The sequence below is a fragment of the Grampus griseus genome (genome assembly GCF_964374135.1).
Source record: "Grampus griseus genome assembly, chromosome: 20".
In the NCBI taxonomy this organism is placed as follows: domain Eukaryota; kingdom Metazoa; phylum Chordata; class Mammalia; order Artiodactyla; family Delphinidae; genus Grampus; species Grampus griseus.
This window is the reverse complement of record NC_139014.1, coordinates 39,827,562-39,849,914: the sequence shown is the minus strand read 5'-3', so window position 1 is coordinate 39,849,914 and position 22,353 is coordinate 39,827,562. Positions and strand designations below refer to the sequence as shown.

General features: G+C 46.9%; 1 protein-coding gene across 1 annotated transcript in view; it reads right to left on the bottom strand.

Moving 5' to 3' along the window:
* SPECC1 (sperm antigen with calponin homology and coiled-coil domains 1) overlaps positions 1-22,353 on the bottom strand; it is a 134,669-nt gene that overhangs the window by 47,337 nt on the left and 64,979 nt on the right. The window contains exons 6-10 of the mRNA XM_082678221.1: positions 16,911-17,056; positions 15,704-15,804; positions 11,530-11,611; positions 8,413-8,569; positions 5,415-5,517 (exon numbers count right to left, since the gene is read on the bottom strand). Of these exons, the coding sequence (XP_082534347.1) occupies positions 5,415-5,517; positions 8,413-8,569; positions 11,530-11,611; positions 15,704-15,804; positions 16,911-17,056 (589 nt within the window). The remainder of the gene's footprint in view (positions 1-5,414; positions 5,518-8,412; positions 8,570-11,529; positions 11,612-15,703; positions 15,805-16,910; positions 17,057-22,353) is intronic.

Genomic DNA, 22,353 nt, shown 5'->3' with positions numbered 1-22,353 from the left:
TCTAAAAACCTTATTCCCTTCCATGTCCTGCCCCGTTCCCCTCAGGATGGAGGAGTATATCAAAGTAAAGGGGGGGACTGAAACAGCGCAGGATCCTGTGGGGCCTTCCCATGTACAAAAGCCCCCATGTCCCCTGTCTGTTTTTTGTAGAAAAAAGGCTTTAGTCTCCTAGGCTTTTCCTGAGCTCCAAAGAGCAGATTTAAGCAGTTACTAATTAGGTAAGGAAGGAATGTGGAAAGAAAGGACAAGCGGTCAAGAAACAATAGTTCAGCATGAAAACAGAGTCCAGGTTCCTCCCAAGAGATACACAGAACAACCTGACTGCATATCTCTGAGTTGTTCCGCAGGAACTAAGACCCCCACCCACGTGGCGGACGGTGACTACAGGCTGACCACAGCATGCAGACCCCAGCCTGGTTGGAACCAGAAGGTTGATGACTAAGATTCCTGAAACACCACCCTGTTACCTCACCTCCAGCCAATCAGAAGGATGTGCTCGAGCTGATTACACACCCTGCAACCCTTTCCCTCTTTTTGTCTTTAAAAATCCTTCCCTGGAAGTCATGGGGAGCTTGGGCCTCTTAAGCATGAGCTGACTGTTCAATGAATGGTACACTAGTGGCCTGAAGAAGAAATGTCTGTCCCTGGTTGATCACGTAGGAAAAGTAAATAACCTGACCCGAAGGAAGAACCTGGGGCTCTCTCTGCTGCGTCCAGATCCCAGTGACTCCACGCTACCAGCATTCTGTTGCTGCAGCAGCTGAAACGACACCCAGTTACTGTTAGCTTGTGTTTAGCGGGTCAGAGGTGCCGGCAAGCTCCGCTGGGTTCTTTGCTTCAGACGTCAAGGTGTCAGCCGGGCCGGGCCCTGCCCTGGAGGCTCTGGGGCAGAATCCACTTCCCAGTTGACTCAGGGTGTTGCCAGAACTCGCCCTCTTAAATTTGCCACATGACCTTGATGGAATTGCCAGTGTCGGCCGCAGTCCAGGGCATGGCTGGGCCCTGGGAACGCAGCCAAGGGGCCACCTGCAGAGGGCGGGGTGGCTGCGCCTCTGTCCTGCTTCCTGGGAGGCCCCAAGACCTTGCCGAGATCGGGGCTGAATTCCACACATTCGTCATTGTTACAGGTCAAGGCCCCTCAGCTAAGGGCGGCAGAAGGCCAAGCAAGCCGAGCACCCTTAGCCCAGCTGAGGTCCGAGGGCATCAGGACAGGGACAGAAGGGACAAAGAACCTGCAGCACCAGCCGGTCCACTTCAGAACTGCTGGGTGCCCCCACGGCGTTTCCTGGGTGTTGGCAGGACCTCGGCGCTGCAAGTCCTCCATGCTGCAAAGTCCTGGTCTCCTCGCTGGCTGTCAGCTCCCCTCCACGCGTCCCCTCCACCTTCACACCCACCGACGGTATGGGTCCTTATGCTTCAGAGAAAACTCCCAGCTTTTACGGGTTCATGTGTTAGGTCCACCCAGGTAATCTCCCTTTTGTCACATATACAGTGGGAAACTCCACAGAGCAAGTGTCACTGGGCAACATGCTTAGAATTCTGCTCCCCCCACCCACCACCATCGTGGTTTTCCGCCCCTGCAGAACACTTCCTGGTTCTTTAGAGATGGAAATCTCTTTGTCATAACCCCAAAGAGGGAACTAAAAGCAGATGAAGAAAGGGAGTAGCAGGGGTTCTGTGGGTTGGGTGGGATACAGCTAAAGGCATAATCAGTGCCAAGCCCAAGACTGAGGGCAGCTGCAGGGCCTTCCCCGAAGTCTGACTTTTTCCCAAGAGGACCCAAGGAAATCTGAGTTGAGCAGACCGTCTGGAAGGGTCTTCTCCTTTTAATGAGTGTGGGCCCCACCCCACAGTGCAGGTCTGCTCAGGCTCTCCTGCCCAGCCTCCATCCTGGGGCAACCCCAAGACACCAGAAAGCTGGGCCGGGGGCTCAGCCGGGGGTCTGGCTGGCCGTCCTAACCTTCGCCGCCACCAAACGAAGCAACCACCTCGCATTACTTCAACTCCAACTGATGCACCACTAAGGCCATGACCTCTGAGCCTAGTACTTGGTGTGAGACAAACACTGATGAAAACACGAGTCCTCGCCTTCTCCAGGTGAGCTGAGCCATCCCCCAAATACCACCTCTCCGACCTTTGTGTTAAAATGGCATCCACAGGACCGACATTCCCAGTCCTTCCTGGCTTTATTTTTCTCCCTAGCACATTCCACTGGCGGATACAGTACATATTTTCCTTTTATATTTTAATTAACTGTCGTTCCCCCTGAGAACGTAAGTTCCTCGGGAGCAGAGATTGTGTCTGTTCCATTTCCAGCACTTAATTATTACATGGCTCCAAACTGGCACCTCAATACAAATTCACTGAATTAATAGAAGGAGAGTTCCCCTTTTTTTTTTTTTTTTGGCTGCTTTGGGTCTTCATTGTTGCACGCGGGCTTTCTCTAGTTGTGGCAAGCAGGGGCTACTCTTCGTTGCGGTGGCTTCTCTTGTTGCAGAGCATGGGCTCTAGGCACATGAGCTTCAGTAGTTGTGGCACGCAGGCTTCAGCAGTTGTGGCACGCGGGCTCTAGAGCGCAGGCTCGGTAGTTGTGGTGCACGGGCTTAGTTGCTCTGCAGCATGTGGGATCTTCCCAGACCAGGGCTTGAACCCGTGTCCCCTGTATTGGCAGGCAGATTCTTAACCACTGCGCCATCAGGAAGTCCCATAAGGAGAGTTCTGATCTAACCCATCACACTACACTTTGGTGGGGTAAAAAGAAATCATTTTCACTCAAAATTACATGGCTACCGGTTTTTAAAAAGATGGTTTTTAAACTGTCTGAGTTTTCTACAATTTACTTTTGGCTTCCCAAGTCAGAGAGAACAAGCTTTAAAGGCCTGTCTTAAACAAACAGGTCTAGACAGAGAATATTTTGTGAAGAGTAAATAAATCAGACACATATGATTTGTATTTCTCTCCAAGTTTACGGAGACTTAACAATGAATGGAAGATACTCTGCAGGCAAAATCAGTTTGGGTTTCATCCAACGTGAGATGCTTTGAAAACCAGGTCAGAATGTTCACAAAAAACAAAGCAAAACAAAGCACTACAGCAGGAAATGTCATTCTCACTCACACGACTGGAAATGTCTCGTCTAATCCCTCCCTGTGACCTAATAATAATGACATTCCACGTTCAAGGGCTGATTCCTTCTGAAAATTTTAATTGTCTTTTCGTACCTGTTCTAGCACGTCCCTCAGCCCACTTCTGTGAATCGGGGAAATGACAGTGCCTTTGACCACGGGCTGGGCCATGGCTGGACCTCGCGCCTGGTTGATTACTCCTTCCCATTTTCACTTTTCTGTTACCAGGTCTACTTCCTTCACCCTGAAACCTCCTGTAACCAGCTCTCCTCTCTGACTCCTTTGACCTTGGGAGTCTCTATTATTGGTCATTACCCTGACCTTTTCTTTTCCTTTTTTAACAGAAAATGAAAAGAAGGTGATGTCACATATTCGGGACACTTCTCTCCTTGGGCAGAGTCTGACTTTGAGACGCTTGACTTGCTGCTGTTGCACAGACATCCCAGCTGCTGCCTTGCTGTCGGGGCTGGCTCTCAGCCAAGGCCTTGTTTTCTTGCCACCCTTAAAAGCCGGAGGTTGGGGAAGGAGAGTCGTGGTGCCGGCGGCTTCAGAATTTTTAGAAAAACGGGGTAAAGGCACGGGAGGCTGGGTCTGAATAAGGAGAGTGGAGAAGTTGGCCGTTTTAAAGAGGGCGTCTCTTTAACGGGAAGGTAAAACAATCCAACTTCCATAAGAAAACGTAAGAAGATGTTTTCATGACTGTGGAATAGTCAAAGCTTCCTTAAACAGAAACAAAATGCACTAATCATCAGAGACTGATAAATTATACTTAATTGAAATGAAGAACTTTGTTCAACAAAAGAGTGAAAATGCAACCACCCTGGGAGAGGATATCTGTCTATTTGACAAAGGACTTGTATGCAGAATATATAAAGAATGCCTGGAAGCAATAAGGAAAGAAAGACAGTCTGCTTCTAAAAATGGGCAAAAGGCCTGAGCAGGTGTCCCAAGACAGACAGCCCAGACAGATGTCCAGTGAGCACATGAAAAGGAGCTCAACCTCATCCTCCAGCAGGGAAACGCCAAGTCACAACCACAGTGAGACCCCACGTCACATGCGTCCAAATGACCAGGAGCAAAAAGACTGACAACAGCAAGTGCTGGGGAAGAGGTAGAGAAAACAGAAATTTCATAAATCGTTGGTGGGAGGTAAACCGTCCAACTGCTTCGGGAATCTGGCTGGCACAATCTACCACACTTGAACACACGCACATCCTGTGGCCCAGCCGTTCCATTTCTAGGTATAGATCCAGAAGGAATGAGCACGTGTGTGTTCCAAGAGGAGTACAAGAACATACCAGCAGGATTTATGACAGCCCCAGAATGGAAGTAACTCACCTGCCCATCAACAGCAGAAGGGATAAATGAATAATGGTGGGATCATACAATAGGTTACTGATGGGTTGAAGAAAATGAACAGACTTACAGTTATAGGCAGCAACGTGGATAAATCTCAGTAACTTAACTTAAAAAGACAGGTGGAAATACTACAGTTTTTAACTTCCATTTATATAAAGTTCAAATGTGGGCAAAACGGACATGGCCTTTAGGGATACACACTTTTGGAGAAAGCCATCAGGAACCGAATTGAGGACAAAGGTACCTGTGGGAGTCGTGAGGGGCTATGACAGGAAAATCACACAAAGGGTTTGAAGGACGGCAGTGCTGTTTCTGGGTGCGACTCCGTGGGTTTTCACTTGACAATGATTCATGAAACTATGATTCACGCTTGACGCGCTTTTGTCTTTGTATATGAAATTTCATAATAAAAAAACTTAAACTTATATCAGGTATTACTTCCTTGTTTAAACTTCACGGAAAACAAAAACTGTCCCAGCAAACCGAAACTCTTCTACTAAATGCAAGCAACTCCTAAAGTAACAGAAGCAGTTGAAGGTCCACCATGTGGGGACTTTATGTGAATTAGGAAACGGCTCCCTCTTTGGGAAGATGATTTAGCGAAAGCTGTCTGCTCGGGCTGAGCAGCCTGTCGGGCGCCCTGCTTGGGGGTTTATACCTCCTCTGAGCAAAGGAAAGGGCCCCCTCCCGCAAGAGACGCAGGCCTGCATTGAGGTCACGTCTGCTGGGAGTACAGACGGGCCTTCAGTCCCGCCCGCCTCTCCGACGGGGCCCTTGGGGCCGCACAGACATCTCCCTCCCTGGCAACCCCGCCTGTGAGAACAGAAGCCGACAGTGACAGGCACAGTGGCCCAGCCCGGCCAGTACACACGCAGGACACAGGACCCCGCCCCCCCGAGCCGCTGGGCGCTGGCCGCCGCCGCCCCTTACCGCGTAGCCCTCCGTCTTCTTCTGGCACCACCTCAGGAGAGCGTTGCGCTTGGAGCCACCGTATTCCCGGGCCAAGGCAGCCAGGGGGTCTCTTCTTTCCACGCTAGTTAGAAAGGAGAGCACACAGTACAGAGAAGATGCTAACTTTTAAAACCCACAAATACGTAGGAAACAACTAACTAGATTAGGAAAGCAGAAGTCGAGGTCTATCCAGTGAGACTCTAAAGAAACCACCCAACTGGTCCCGTCAACAATACATTTTCATTAAGTCTCATGGTATGAAAGAGAAAGTAAATTGTGCTTCTTGGCTTTCAGAAGTCTGAGGAGGGTTTTTTTTTTTTCTTTCTAATCTATCTGCTGCTCCATCCTTCTAGCCTTTAATTTATGTATCAATACTTATGCACAGTATCATTTTAATTAAAGACACCTATAGAAAAACACTCTGCATGCTTCAAGGCTACACCTATTTCCATGTAACAAATAAAAGGTAGATTGGAAGGGCATTTTAAAAACACCAGATTGGCTACTTACGGGGAAGTGATGGGAATGGAGATGAAAAACAAAATCGGTAAAACTGACTCAAAATGGCGGGGGGGGGACCTGATACTCTGAAGGTGACACTCATACTCCTCAGTTTATGGTGCAGGAACTCAATTCTGAGCACCTGTTTAGCCAAAGGAAGTGATTTCACTAATTAATACCATATCATTCCAAGAGCAAGAGTTTAGGTGCCCCAGCCTCAGTTTTCTATAGACACCTATACTTCGTATGCGACCTAAAATTATCCAAATACTAAAGAGGGACTAAAGATCACACAGTGTCTTTCATGACGAATATCATGGAATGAGAACTGCATTCCTATAGCATGTGGAACAGTATTCTATTTCCCTACACCGCTAGGAGTAGAGGGAGAACAGGAGGTGGTGCACGTCTGGAGCGGCACCTGTAGCAACAATTTAAGAGCAACAGACAAATACTCTAGGATAGGATTTATATGTGGGACCTAAAAATAAAACAAACTAGTGAATAGAACAAAACAGACTCACAAATATAGAGAACAAACTAGTGTTTACCAGTGGAGGGGGGCCGATATGAGGGTGGGGGGATTAAGAGGTACAAACTACCGCGTGTAAAATAAATAATCTACAAGCATATATCGTACAGCACAGGGAATATGGCCAATATTTTATAAGAACCATAAATGGAGTATAACCTTTAAAAAGTGTGAATCACTATGCTGTACACCTGAAACATATATAATATTGTAAATCAGCTATACCTCAATTTTTTAGAAAAGAGTAATAGGATTTCCTCCCCGATGTATATAGCATCAGGGCATATATACAAGAATGTTCATAGCAGCATTTTTTATAAGAGCAAAAAATTGGAAACAAGCAAATGTACCTCATCAGGAAATGGATAAACTGTGGTATATTCATACAAGGGGATACTATATACCAATAAAGACTAAAGGGTTACAGATGTATGCAATAACGTGAGTGAATCACAGGAACAATTTTGAATTTAAAAAAACGGAAATAAACACAAGATGTTTCCATGAATACAAAATGTTAAACACATAATTTAAATAATATAGTTTATACTGCTAGAGGTACAAACATACATGGTGACAGTATAACGAAAAGCAAGGCAAGTTCAGAATGGGGGGGCAGGAAGGTGATACCAATGAAGCGGCTGATAGGAAATTTCAAAAGTAATGATTTTCTTTTCCTTAAACTAGAAGGTAAGTACCCAGGTGCATCTCCATTGTACTGTTAATTCTTCATGCCTTAGACATATTTTATTATTCTTCTTTTGTATCCATCCACTATTTAATTACAATGACTTTTAAAACAGTAACGGGACACTTCTGGACCTCAGGTGATTTCTCTCCCGTGTACCCAGCATATGTGTAAATTGGAGTCCATGAGTTTCTGTGGTCAGAATCACCGTTAACGATGAAGTTATGGGGATTTTGCCTGTTTTGACTATGCCTGGTCTTAATTCATCACTTAACTCATCGAATTTGTCAGCCAAGTTTCCAGGCCTGACAAATCAGAGAAGACTGAGGGAAGCCTTGGAAAAGAGTTTCTGCATAAACAAATAAAACATTTACCAGTTTTCTTTAAAATTATAAAGTTAACTAGATATGATTGCAATAATAATAATACGAGAATTTCCAAAGTAAATAATTTCTATTCTATTATTGTTTTGTCTCAGTAACATGAATATAAAACTGAAACAACAAATTAGCTTCACTAATGTAACCTTTCATGATGAATGTATAACATAAATAGCATATTAACACACACAGCCTGTTTATACACATTTCTGGCATAAAGAAAAGAGAAATTTCAGAATAGCACTAATTCTGGTACTTAAAGCCTGTTTTGATTACTTAAATCTCTTGCACATAAACATGACAGAAATGTAATATCTGGGGCTTTATCTGAAAGATAGGACCTCATCTATTTGGGTCCAAATATAGGCCACACCCAAAGATATGACAGGAGCTGGCCTGAGGTATTCAGACTTATATAAAATCCTGTCATAATACTCATAATGGTAGTTCTAACGTATGTTGAAAAGCCATCGCTTCTAAAGCAGCCCATTGTGTGCTCATCTACCTGCCTATGCGTCAATAGTTACTGAAAGGCTCAGTGTGGCACAATACAAGGGGCTGAGAAAGAGATTAAAGTGTTAAGATGGAGTATTTACTGTCCACTAAATTACAGCCCAAATGGGGACCACGGCACACACACTATGCAACGGTAAATTAAACACCAAACGGGTGTCAGACCCCAAAGGCAGAAAAGGGGGTGTCCCGGATACCGGGTGGTGAGCTGCAACCTCAGGGAAGGGTTGACACAGATGGAGAAGTGGTATTTAGGAGTGTGAAAGGACAAAAGGAAGGCAGTTCGGCCGGAACCTCGTCAGCAGTCAGAATTGCTGGTGTGACACTGCAAAGGCAGGAGACATAACAGGCTCTGATGGATACCTGAGTTTGCTTTGTGGCTTCCAGCCCCCGGTGGGAGCGCCCAGCAGCCTGGAGCCCCCGAAGCCCAGAGAAGGAGGTCTGCTCAGGGACTCGAGCGAGGGGCTCTTGCGGAGATAAGGGTCTGGTCTCAGGTCCTCGGCCCTTCCCTTCAGAAGATCTGTGGGGACAACAGAATCGCCCGTGTGAGGAGGAGAGACCCGACGGGTCACCACGCTCTCCAGTACAATCCTCACATCAGTGTCACGTACAAATGCACAACAGACACTGACTCACTGTGCTGTGCACCTGAAACCAATACGACATTTTAAATCAACTATACTCCAGTAAAATTATTTAAAAAACTACACAACAGATACAGATGGAGATACACAGATACACTTTTTGGACTGAGTGATGAAAATGCAAACAGGGACGTGGTGTCTTCTAGAAAGGATTCTCCAGGCAGGACTGGCTCTGTAATTCATAGGGACCGATGCCAAGTTAGCCCCTCGTTCAAAAACTACTCTGAATTTCAAGATGGTACCAGCAGGGCACTGAGCAGACATCCTGCTTCTAAGAGCCTCTGGCAGGTGCGCAGGTGGCCAGGCCCATACAGCCAGCCCGACCCCCGGTGAAGCACCATGTTCTAACGAACGTGCATCTGAGGGAGGGCGCCAGCAGGAAGACCTCTAGTGAGATTATCGGGTCAAAACGCTGGGAACAGGAGTGACACCTATTTCCCAGGACAGGAAGCCATGCCAACCACAGGGCCTGGCTTGCCAAAAATCAGTCACGGTATTTCTTCTAAGGCTCCTCTCTGCTGTCCTATTAGTCTGTGGCAAAAGAGCTAATGAAACAGCCTAACCCTCCAGAGGATATTCCCTAAAGGATCACAAAAGTGCAGAATGGGAGAAGATTCCCAAGACTGTCTAGTTTGTATGTGCAGAGGATCTGGGAGCAGGAAACTGGTCACTTGCTTGATGCCACACGCAGCTGGTGACCAGGCCGAGCCCAGCGTCCCTCCTCTGACGCCACAGTCGTGGAGAAAACAATACTTGTACAGCTGATAGCATCAATTATGGGTGCTCAAGCTGGGAGTGAGGCTAATTAGCTGGGAAGAGCAGAGAAAAACAGAGTTTACATCACTAAAGGGAACAACAAAAACAGTGTATTAACCCCAGTCCTGCAGCTTCTGGGGACGTGATGCTGCAAGGCTGGCCAGAAAACAGGCAATTGTCACCGTGCAGTCCTTTCTGAGCCAAGTAAACAGAATCACCTGGGTGGACAGGGGCCTGCGGGGGGGGGGGGGGGAACGGGGGTGGCTGAGGATGAACTGTTTACTTCCAGGCAATCGCCGCTGTGGTCTCAGCGTCAGTATTTATCTTGTCAATGAAAAGAATGGTTTCTCTACACAAAGGAAATTTTAGAGCTGGAGGAACAGAGATTACCAATACTAAGACCAAAAGTTCACCTGATGCACTGAAAAATGGTTCAGATGGTAAATCTGATGTTACAGATATCTTACCACAATTGAAAAAACATCACACACACAGCCCTGTGCTTACAACCAAGTCATTCCTATTTCACACTATGTGGCAAACAAATGTGGAGAACTCAGCGCGGGCACCCCCTCTGGTTCCCTTATTCCTCTGACCCTGGACAACCCGTGGTCTCTGGTCACCATTTCCTCTTCCTGGAAGTCATTATGACAACTTGAAGTCCTATACAAACCGTGACCACTTCTTTATGAAGCTGCTATCAGAGCGATCGCCAGCCTCGTCACCAGAAGGCAACCGGGTAGAAAGAATCAGGAAAAATCCTATCCTGGTCCCAGAGCTACTCAAAATCAGTGTGGCCTTTGTAAATTGCTTAAGCTCTTCAGGGCCTGAGTCTCTTACCTGTAAAATGCAGGGAACGGACCAAGGTAATCTTTAAATTCTCAAAGTCGGGGTTTATCTAAGGCTAAAATCCTATTAATTCCATGAAAAAGAAAAAATTCAGAAGCGAAAAAAATAAGGTGGTGAGGTGAAACAGTTTACAGTCAAAGGGTAAAACTTATCTCACAGAAACAACTATTTTAAGGATAAACCTGTGTTTGACCATGACCTAAAAAAAGGATAGTGGGGATGTCGTTTTTATTCACCATGTCACAGAAACTGACACTTAAAAGACACAAAGGATTTCTCTCCATGTGGTCTAGATTTCTGGCTTTCTCTCCTTCTAACAGGCACCAGGAATAAGTCAGTTAGTGTTCTTTTCATTGTTTTTGTTTCCTCATAGCAGTGACCTCGCAGCCAGCCATCAATTTCCAGGGTGAATGTTCTACACAGCCGGAACCTTCCGCTGACGCCTCCTGGCTCTGGGGTGTGAGCTGACTCCACAGGCGACAGTGCGTAGGGGACAGCAGCCCCTCCGCGGCTCTGTCCCCAGCCCGGCTGGGTTCACTCAACCCTCCAGGCCGTCCCGCGAGGCGGACGGCACGATTTCCGTTTCGGAGATGGGGGAACCCCAGCGCCGAGGGCTGAAACAGCCGGACCAGAGCTGGACCGTAGGCAGCAGGGGGGCCAAGGTGCAAGCCCACACGCCATCCCGCCCCGGTTCCCCCTCAACAGCTCCCTCACATTGGCCATATCAGCACGGCATGTGCAGCAGGAGCGAAAATGAGGCGCGTGCGGCCCTGCGGTCACAAGCAGCGCTTCGCCGTCGGGATCCGAAGTTTTTAAAACATGGCATAACAACAGGAAGAGGTCTACACTCAGAGACAAAGACGGCTCAGAAGAGGCATATTTTAGGTACTGTGGGAGCAATAGACTTTCAGAATCAGATAAGATTTTTTTCTCAAAAGTTTCTTTTAAAGATGCGATAGTCTCTTGAGATTTAGTTAAAAGAACAGACAAAAGACCTCCAGAGCCTGACATTTCTCCCAAACTCATGCACCCTGAGAAGTGCAGCCAGCAGGACACAGCTGGGGTCTTGTGTCCATAACACATACACTCAGAATTTGAAACTGTTTGCGATAAATGCCACTTATTCCAAATAAATGATTCTTTTTCTAAGCTCAGTTTCATGCAAAGAAAAGAAGAAAAGTTAACCTCACAATACGTAAGTCAGAACTACTTCCTATTTAAGGTGATTTACCTGAGAGGGGAAGGTCTGGGAGATCCAAGCGCTGAGTCACTCCTTTGCTGGCCGGCCGAGCACTACTGAAGGTTGAATGCCTCTGAAACCAAAAGGTACCCACACATAGGTGGACGTGTCACATCAGGGACAGCATGAGCAAGGGGTGTGTGCGTGTGTGTATGCGTGTGTGTGCGGGTGCGTGTGTGCGCACGCGCATATAACAGTTCTCAAGCTCGTTAGAATCCCCAGGGGGACCTTTTAAAACGACTTCTTTATTTGAATAGGTAATAGATCCTATTAGGAACAGAAGGGACACAGAGTGAAAACAAAGTCTCCCTTTCACTCCCATCACCCAGTTCTTCTCCCTCGGGTAATTGTTATTAATCAGGTTTGTGAACATCTTCCTGGAATATTCTATGTATATTCAAGGATGCGTGTAAAAAAATACTGTTTTTTTAATGGCCAACGGGTACATGAGAAGATGTTCCACATCACCAGTCATCAGGGAAAAGCAAATCAAAACCACAATGAGATAACGCCTCACACCTGTAAGGATGGTCATTATAAAAAAAACAACCACCACAGAAAAAACAACTGTTGGTGAGGGTGTGGAGAAAACCCTCATGCACTGCTGGTGGGAATGTGAAACGGTGCCGCTGGTATGGAAAACAGTAGGGAGGTTCCTCAAAAACGTAAAAATAGAACTACCACGTGATCCAGCAATCCCACTTCTGGGTAGATACACAAAGGAATTGAAAATGGGATCTTGAAGAGGTACCTGCACACCCCTGTTCACTGTAGCACGATTCACATTAGCCAAGAGGTGGAAACAACCTAAAAATGTATTAACAGATAAATGGATAAAGGAAGTCTCTGCATGCAATGGAATGCTATTTAGCCTTAAAAAAGAAAGGAATCCTGTCACTAGCTACGACCTGGATGAACCTAGAGGGCAGGATCTGCTGACAGGGGCTGCACCTGTGCCGTGGCCCAAAGGCTGAACCTAGATGTTGACAGAAGTGGTCCCAGGCTGCACTTAGAGGAAGACTTCCTGATTCTGGCAGAAATAGATGTTCCTTTAATGGGCCAACTCTGGGGTGTTCTGGGAACATTTGCTGAAGCTCAGTGCAGATCAGAGCTTCCCCTGCAGCCTTCCGTGTGTTAAATTCCTTCCTGCTTAACTAGCTGGAGTGACTGATGTACTTACAAAAGAATGGGGATACACATTCATAGAGAAATAGCCCCTTGAGTGGGGAAAAATTTGTAGAAGGAATTTCACTTCTGTAATAAGTTTTTTTTTTTGCTTTTCTTTTGTTTTGTTTTTTTTGTGGTACGTGGGCCTCTCACTGTTGTGGCCTCTCGCGTTGCGGAGCACAGGCTCCGGACGCGCAGGCTCAGCGGCCATGGCTCACGGGCCCAGCCGCTCCGCGGCATGTGGGATCTTCCCGGACCAGGGCACGAACCCGTGTCCCCTGCATCGGCAGGCGGACTCTCAACCATTGCGCCACCAGGGAAGCCCCACTTTTGTAATAAGTTTAATCCAAAACAACCTAAATGCCTATCAACAGAGGAGTGGTTAAGTTAATCACTGCATTATCATACACCCTTCAAAAAGAATGAATTATTTCTCCAAACACTGACATTTAAAGATATCTGATATATTCCTTCATTTATTCAACATAAATTTATTGAGCTTCTACTATGATATGATTATGTGCAGCCACTGTTCTAGACAAGAGATATAACATCAAGCCAAAGGGATAAAAATCCCTGCCCTCAGGGGTACATGCCAATGACAAAGCGAAAGGAGCCAGTGTCTGAATAACATGTAGCGTAACCCAATTTATAACACTTTCTCTCCCTCACTACACCCACACACACACTCCCCCCCCACACTCCCCCACACACACATACACACTTTTTTTTTTTTAAATAAATAAATTTATTTTTGCTGTGTTGGGTCTTCGTTTCTGTGCGAGGGCTTTCTCCAGTTGTGGCGAGCGGGGGCCGCTCTTCGTAGCAGTGCGCGGGACCCTCAATGTCGCGGCCTCTCCCGTTGCGGAGCACAGGCTCCAGACACGCAGGCTCAGTAGTTGTGGCTCACGGGCTTAGTTGCTCCACGGCATGTGGGATCCTCCCAGACCAGGGCTCGAACCCGTGTCCCCTGCATTGGCAGGTGGATTTTTAACCATGTGGGTCCTGGGAAGATCCCACATGCCACAGAGCAACGAAGCCCGTGCACCACAACTACTGAGCCTGCGTGCCACAACCACTGAAGCCCGCGTGCCTAGAGCCCGTGCTCCACAACAAGAGAAGCTGCCTCAGTGAGAAGGCCGTGCACCGCAAGGAAGAGTAGCCCCTGATCGCCGCAATTAGAGAAAGCCCGCACGCAGCAACGAAGACCCAATGCGGCCAAAAATAAACAAACAAATAAATAAATAAATTTATAAAATAAAATAAGCACGAGTTAAAAATTGGAAGTAATCTAAAAGTCAACCATCAGTAGGATGGATAAACCATCAGTAGAATGGTATATTTACACAAAGGAACATGACACCGCAACGAGAAAAGAACTGCCACAAAAACAGGAATGAATCTCACAGACTCAGCGTTGAGCAAAACCATCCAGTGACAAAGTCTGAGGTCACAGAGAACTAATCTGTGGTGAGAGGTCAGAGAACGGTTCTTTCTAAGGGGTCACTGACGAGATGGTGGCATGAGAGCCCCTTCTGAGGTGACAGACATGCTTTATCTTGGTGTTGCTTACACATGGAAACATCCAAGTTACGTATTGAAGAGGTCTGTACTTCACGGTATGTGAATTATAGCCAGTGGTGTGCTGCCGCTGGTGTGTACCTGCTCATAGGGCCGACGGATAAGTCTTCAGGAACTGTGCAGGCTAAGCTACTAAACACAGCCGTTATTAAAATGAGACTATGTTAAAAGCAAAAGTAATAAATACTCAAAACTCATTGCTTCCTAATTATTTTTCTACATTTTGCTAATGGGGTTTTCACACCTGCCTTGTCTGTTTTGTACAAATACTATCTAATGTACGTCTCTTCTCAACCCCATATGCACTGAGGTCGTAGAAAAAGCTTGAAATTGGCCACAACGGGAATATTTACCAAGAAATTGGCAAACACTACAAATCCGGTCTCTTTCCCCCAAGGAGCCAGTTGTAAAACATTTACTAGCAAACTTGTATTTATAACTCAATAAAGATAAGTAAAAATGAAGCATGACCTCTTTCACTTTTATTAAATAAAAAATGATGATCATAAAATAAATAATTGTCTTATTTGGTTTTACACAGAAGGTGGTGGAAGTTACCTTCAAGGGCAAAAAGTGAAAAAAGTATTTTTTTTAAAGCTTAAAAGACCCCAAACAATGTCCATAACTACTAATAACATCAGAAATGGAAGCTGTTGATGACAAGACCAACCTTAGCTCAGCAGAGGCAAAATGCTGAGCGCTACCGATAACAACAAAGGCCCTGGGCACAGAAATGCCGAGAGGCTGTGGTCTAAAACCTTCAGGTTTCACATGCAGTTACATGCAGTGAACTCTAAGAATTTATAAATTGTAAACATTCTCTCTCTCTGGGGGCATTTTAAAAAATCGATTGTTTGAGTAATATACCCAGTTCAATGTCCACTTCTAATAAAAATTACAATCTTCATTTCACTGAAATCTTTGACAGTGTCATCTTATGGGAAACCAGGAAAGAGGCATTAACAAAACTGTATGACAGGGGCTTCCCTGGAGGCGCAGTGGTTAAGAGTCCGCCTGCCGATGCAGGGGACACGGGTTCATGCCCTGGTCCGGGAAGATCCCACATGCCGCGGAGCAGCTGGGCCCGTGAGCCGTGGCCGCTGAGCCTGCGCGTCCAGAGCCTGTGCTCCGCAATGGGAGAGGCCACAACAGTGAGAGGCCCGCGTATCGCAAAACAAAACAAAACAAAACAAAACAAACAAAAAAACCCCGTATGTCGTTTGCAGCATCTCAGACCTTCCTCAGGAATCAAAAGGCAATTTTTAATGAAAGTTTCATTATTATTATTTTAGGCGTACTAAAAAAATGTTCCATGTGCCTCAAAAAAATAAACCCACTGGTTTTCGGTTCCCTTTTGTTGCCTCGGTACCATGTGACACCAGCCCTACCCCCCACCCCACGCCGTTGGCTCCGATACCTGCATTGGAGAAACAGCGGCAGCTGGAGTGGTCCTCACGGGGATTCCGCTCAGGGGGCTCCTGGAGGCCTTATGGACAGAAATGTCCTGCCCAGCTCCACCTGCCAAGAAAAGAGATGGGGACGTTTCTACGCTGCTCCGGTTCAAAACAGCAAATAATAGTTCCTGACTTGCTACTCTTTTTGGCGACTAAAAAAGTATCCCATGATACTAATTAGGTATTACGTGTACTCTTTCACCCTCTTCTGCCCTGGACCAGTATTGAATTGGGGAATGAGTTGGGGGGAGTTAACTAAATGGGGGCTGGTCTTAGATGTAGGACACACGCGGAACAAGAAAACATACAGGTGATGAGTCACCTACAGCAGGCAGAACAGAACACTCTTGCATAAACCATTATTGTTCATTCCTTTCCCACCTTCACAGACCGAATGTAGTCACTGAGCCTTCACAGCTTCCAGTCTTTGTAGTCTAATCTTAATCTAATTTAGCCCCGAACTATTTTAGCAGAGACAGCATCCTAGGATTAGCCGTTACCCTGGCCTTCCAATACAACAGGCTTATCTGTTGCAATCAAGGGAAAAAATATGTTGCATTTTGGATACAGGCACATTTGGTTTCTTCTCTTTACTGTATTACAGGTGTACAGTATAGAGATGCATTTTTCTCATGTGGCGGTCACAGTGACTAAAGGTGACTTGTGAGTCAGGCAGACATTGCCAGAAAAAGCTGGGAATGTCCCACGATCAGGAACGACACATCAGCACCAGCGGCCACACACAAGACCAGGGGGAGAAGCATGTAACAGCACGTTCTAGGATAAAGGAGCCCAGGGTGTCAGCAAGGCGGCCGAACACACAGATCGGCGCCTCATTTCCCAAGAGACGAAGCCTCTGGCTGGCCCTGCTAATCCTCACGAGATGATAAGAAGGCGTTCAGCAGTGACCCGGATTTAACAGACACAGAGGCAGAAGAGGAAGGTGGAGAGACAGGAACTGGAGTTGCGGAGAGGAGGACAGGAGAGCTGACTCTCTCTGTTGTCTCATCGGAGCCCCAGAGGGCATCATGCACCACGTCTACACGTGGATGGTCTGGGAAGGGCCCCGTGGTCACACCAACGTGGGACCAGGGTGGTGGAGGACGGGCTTGATCCATGGGGCCACGGTCTGAATTTGAGTTTTGCTTATGAAACAAAATGACGAAATACCTGGACGCCCCAAGTCAAATGACTTGATAAGGGATTTAACGGTGGTTGCAGACTCCGAAGATGTCGGAGGAGTTCTGTTCACGTAGCCGCCGTGCCACCGGCCAGGAGCATCCACCTCGGAGGGCTCCGAATCTTCCTTCACAGGTCTGCACGGCAAAGAGCAAATCAGATTGAAAAGGTGGAGGATGTCCCCACGGGACACAGGACACAGATGGAAACAACCAACGTCGAGAAGAGAAACAACTCTGGGAGGGGGATCGCAAACTGAAAATCCTGTTTTCCGTACCAGCTTTGCATTTTAGGAAATAACGTGGGTACCGCTCTTAATTTGTATCAGAGATGTTTTCTCCGGAATGGCCAGAGATAGCATTTTTCTATGCAGAGTGACTTGACATGAGCTCTAAATAAAAAGGATGTAACTGTAAACTGCAAAAAAAACCCCAGACAAATGTTATTTATCATAAAACAGTTAGCTTACTGTCCGTGGTGGATGCAACGGGTTGGGGTGTCGATGGGAATCTAATCCCCACCTGGCACACAGAGGTTGGAAAGACGACATTTCGGGACCCCCTGCAGCTAGGATTTCAGATGGGGGATTTAGGCTCCTGCCAGAAAGTCTGGACAAGACGTGCACCAGGACCTGAGTCAGGAAGGAGAGGCCGGGCACAGGGCCTTCACTACGCTGAGACAGACGGAAGCAGAGGCAAGGTTCTCCTGCTGCTGGAAACTGGTGGCAGCTTTCCGACCAGGCAGGCAGCTTCCTGGTTTAAGGCTCCCCTTAACGGCAGAGGCAGCAGCTGGCCTGGCAGCCCAGTTCTGTGTGCTGTGACTTCGAGAGTCGTTCCTGGAAGCTGAGCCTGGAGTCTGTTTCTCCAGCAATCCCCCCATCCCCCAACAGTCCTGCAAGCCCTTTAGTACCTTCCTGCTTAAACCCCCGAGGCTGCCATCTCTTAGGTACAAGAGAACCCTGATTCATATGTGTTTGCCCCCCAAGAGGATGGTAACTGTGCTCTAGAGCAACACTGCAGCTCTGCATGAGCTGAGGCTTCTCTGCTCTCCCACACTTTCCTGGGGAGTTCTCTCTGTGGTTTCCAGACTGCAGCACAGACTCATAGAAGAGCCTTTTAAAGACAGACCATCTGCGTCAATCCTCCCATGCATGGCTTCCTCATCCAGGGGACGTTGGCCTGTCATTTAATCTCCCTGTGAATGTGCCAAGACAACACCTCCCAACTTCCCATTCCTAAATCACTGCTCTTTCCATTGTGTCAAATTGCCACAGCTGTTTTGCAAAAAGACGACTAATTTATGAGAATATGGCTCAAACAGAATACTTCCGGCAAGGTCAGTGGAAGTTTAAAATATTCATTTATTGATCTTTTTGAAAGGAACCTAGCTACTCATAAGCTTCTGCGGTTGAATTTATTTGTCCTTAATCCTCAAAGCTTTCTCCTGTTGCTCTGTAAGCAACGTGAGTAGAATAAATTTAAGTGAAACAGAACTTAAAACGCTTAAGTCACACTGCCTTACACTCTTGTCTCCACAGTCCCTTCTTTCGAGTGAAAAAGAAAATCAGTAAACTGATGACTTTTTCTGGAACGAAATATCAGGTATTTCAGAAATTGGTAAGGGTTTGTTTGTTTTTTTAATCGAATGGGGTTGGTTCTCTTTATTTTCCCTGTTGTGTCACACAGTATAAAATCAGATGGTAGGTAGGAAGAGAGAGAGCAAAATCAGGTTAGGTACGAGCCGGGGAAAAACCTCTCCTTTCTGTCCCAGCCATTCTCAGGAAGGTGATACAGAGGGCACCTTCTTGCCCATCCATGTACCCGCCCTGCCACCTGGCCTGGAGGATTTAGAGCACCCCTCAAAGGAAGACTGTTGTTAAAAGTCCACTTCTTTTGCACTCCTTGATAATTTAATAAGAATAAAATTACATTCCGCTGAGGTGCTCCCTTTGATTACCTAAGTTTCTCTGTGACTCACAACATCAAATGATACAGAGGACTCATTTTGACACCATAAGGAAGTAGCAAGGACGCAAGAAGCAATCCCAGCCCCCCTGCTTTCAGGTGTCAAGGGCAGCATTCCACACTAGCAACGCTAGTCTGCTGGGCTAGGACAGCAAGAATGAGTGTGAGAAAACCCAGCCAGTTGTTTAAGTAGGTTAACGAAGCTACTGGACTAAAGACCTACCACGTTACATAACAGTGATATATATGTGCGTGTGTGTGTGTGTGTGTGTGTGTGTGTCTAGGGAGAAGAAGCACAGGTAGGGGTGTGTGTGTGTGTGTGTGTGTGTGTCTAGGGAGAAGACCCACAGAAGTGTGTGTGTGTGTGTGTATGTGTGTGTCTAGGGAGAAGCATAGGGGTGTGTGTGTGTGTGTGTGTGTGTGTGTGTGTGTGTAGGGAGAAGACGCATAGGACACTGTTGGTCCCATCAGTGCTGTAACCGTGAGCAGGGACACCACCTGGCTTCAGACTGTTGGGATCGACCAGCAACAACCCCAGCGATACACCGAGTACGACATTCCCTCTGTTCTGCGGAAGAATAAAGACTCTGTATTCTATAAAGAATACTAAGAAATACTCAAGCATACAACGAGGTGCACACTAACCAATTCGCTAAGTAAAGGAAACACTCCAAGGGCCCGCTGCGGGTTAAACACTGTTCACGGTCAGCCACGGCCTCCTAAGACACACGAGAGGCTCTCGGGTTTATCTGTAAAGTAAAAATCATACGTATAGCCAACGGAGCCTTGGAAATCCCGTGAATCGCCCAGAACAACAGCTTGCACGGTGCTGTAAACACAACTGCACACAAAAGCAGCTGCTCTTCTTGCGCTTTGCGCAGTCTGCTTCTCAGGTGCAGGTCAGACAGCTGCGTCGTTTAGCGACCACGTTTAACCAACCACAGAAACGAGGCATGTTTCCCGTCGGCTCCCAGCATGTACAACTCTGGTGACAATGAATAACTTCCACAAAAAAATCTGTGTCTGATATGTAACTCCACGGCCAGTACCATGGGTCTTAAAAACATTATCTAAAATACTTTTCCTCAAAAACTCCATAAGTTACAATCCTTCATTTTAGATGAAACACTTGATGAAGGTCATAAGGCTGGTATGTGGTGAATCTGGGGTGAAAACCCAGCTGTTTGACACGCCTTTCTCAGGTTTTTCCATGATGCGTGGGTGTCCTGGGAGACGCACAAAGGACTCTTAAAAAAAAAAGGTAATAATGCTGATGGGACTTCTTCTCCAAATTTGTTTAATGTATACTTAAGAAAAATGCTACCAATATTTCTTTCCTTGCTCTTATTTTTATGGGGTAATCTGATCTTAGGAGGTGGCAACCCATCTCTGAGAACGACAGACAGTCAGCTGTATGTGAGGTCACCCGAGGCACCAACACGGGAGATGGGGGCGTGTCCTGCCTGTGGACCACGTCCCCTGCTCGCTGACTGCTGCCTACCTTCTGTACCTCTCACTGGTATGTAAACGTGTACACGCGCCTATGTCTGTACTTACCCCTTACTTATTAAACATTGTCTAATGCCTCTAACGTACGGCTTCCCTTGTCTGGTTACAGAACAGAACCTTCAAATAGTGTCGGTTTTCTACGGCTCTTAGGTCGTCACACAGGGCACAGCTCGGCACTGCTGCTGGTTTTGATCCAAGGACATGCGAGTTATTGCTTGCAATTAGCTTTAAGGTATTCAAGGGTTAACTACGTTTGGGAAACGTCGCATTACACCACTGCTGCCTCCACCACCGGGAGACTAGTTTTTGTAAAGAAGACGGGGCACGTCAATCTCGCGCTCAGGACAGCTCTTTCCTGAACAACTGAATGGAGCCCACCCAGGCCCTTCCTGGGGCCGCACAGACCGACGGCCCGTGACTCCCCTCCACCCACTGGCTTCCGGACCAAAGCCCGGCCGCCTGATGCTCTCTTCCTCTTCCGTCCTCCGTGCCTCTGCTCGTTCTGTATCCTGACGTGGAAGGAAACCTTCCCAAAGTGTTTCTTCTTACTATGTACAACACAAACCTAAACGAAGCCTGCAGGTCCACAGCGAGACAGAAATCAGTTAAGCATTCTGTCTCAGGTGTCAGGGTCCTCGGAATCTCTGTGTAAGTATGTCTATGACAATAGAAACAAACAGCGTAAGACAGCATTTTGAACACAGCCTCTTACCCTCCAAATCCCAACAGCAAGAAGCACAGGAATACATCGTAAAAATCCTGCATCGGCACCAGAAACTACAGAAAGATAGCATGTCCGTGCCTCAGACTTTGAAGAATTTCTGCGACACAGAGAATAAGTGAGGGAAAGTGACAAGAAAATTACTACCGGTTTACCCCGATTCCCTTGCAAAGAGATTGAAGATGTGGGAAACCCCACTAAGGCCCCGGGTCCTGGAGGGCGGCCAGGGCTGGAAGCAACACCTGGGGGACAGGCAGAGCACCCCTCCTGCAAAGGATCAGTGACACACAGAAAGACACGCCCGTCCAAGGAGGTCAGGGTGGTTGATTCCCGGCACAAAGGACAGTAGCAAAAAGGGGCAGATTGGGAAAGGCCACAGGACACGCCTGAAACGGACAACGGCCAAGCAAAACAGACCCCCAAAAACCGGCTCCTCCATGCTGCCTCCACCAAACAGAGAAGAAACCGGACACGGGTGAAGTTCCCCCACGGGCACCTCTTCCTCTGCGCTCCTCCTCGCCCTGTCTGTGTCTGCGACGTGCCACAGAAATTTACGTTAAAGAGGCTTCCTTCAAGTTTAAGATACGAGAAGATTTCTAGAGCAGTCAGGCAGAGTGAGCACAGATCGAGGCAGAATCCAGACACTGATCCTGGGCGAGTGACAGGCCCTGATACACTTTTATCCACTGAAGCAAGAATAAGTGATGGGAAAAAACAGGCCCTGATCTATGAATAGATCTCACAGCATAAACTGAAAAGGATCACCGCACTCAAAGGAGAACAGACATTTGTAAATACGGAACAGGAAACAGATTTAGACACTTAGAAGCATCTGCCTTCAGAATACAATAAAATTCAAGAAAGTATAGGAAGGATGACGCTTTAAGATGAAAGGCCGAGTGTCAAAAATTACATTAGCAATCTAATAACCCCATGAAGACAGTTTAAAGCAGAATCAGCTCCAGAGAAAGAAGAACAAGGGCATCCTGGGAAAGTCTCTCTGAAAACGGATGAAATGAACGATGTCAAGGTGGGATTTCAGTTCTGCGGGCAAAGGATGGTGTGGTAATATAATAAACAGTGCTGGAGTGAATGGCTGTCCATCTGGAAGAAGAAGACCCACTCCTCACATCAGACTAAATAAAGAAAGCAGACCAAATGTCCGAGAGAGTATGTGTGTAAAACAGATGAAGAATACTGATTCCTTCCAGGACGCTACTCAAGGGGGAGAAGGATGAAT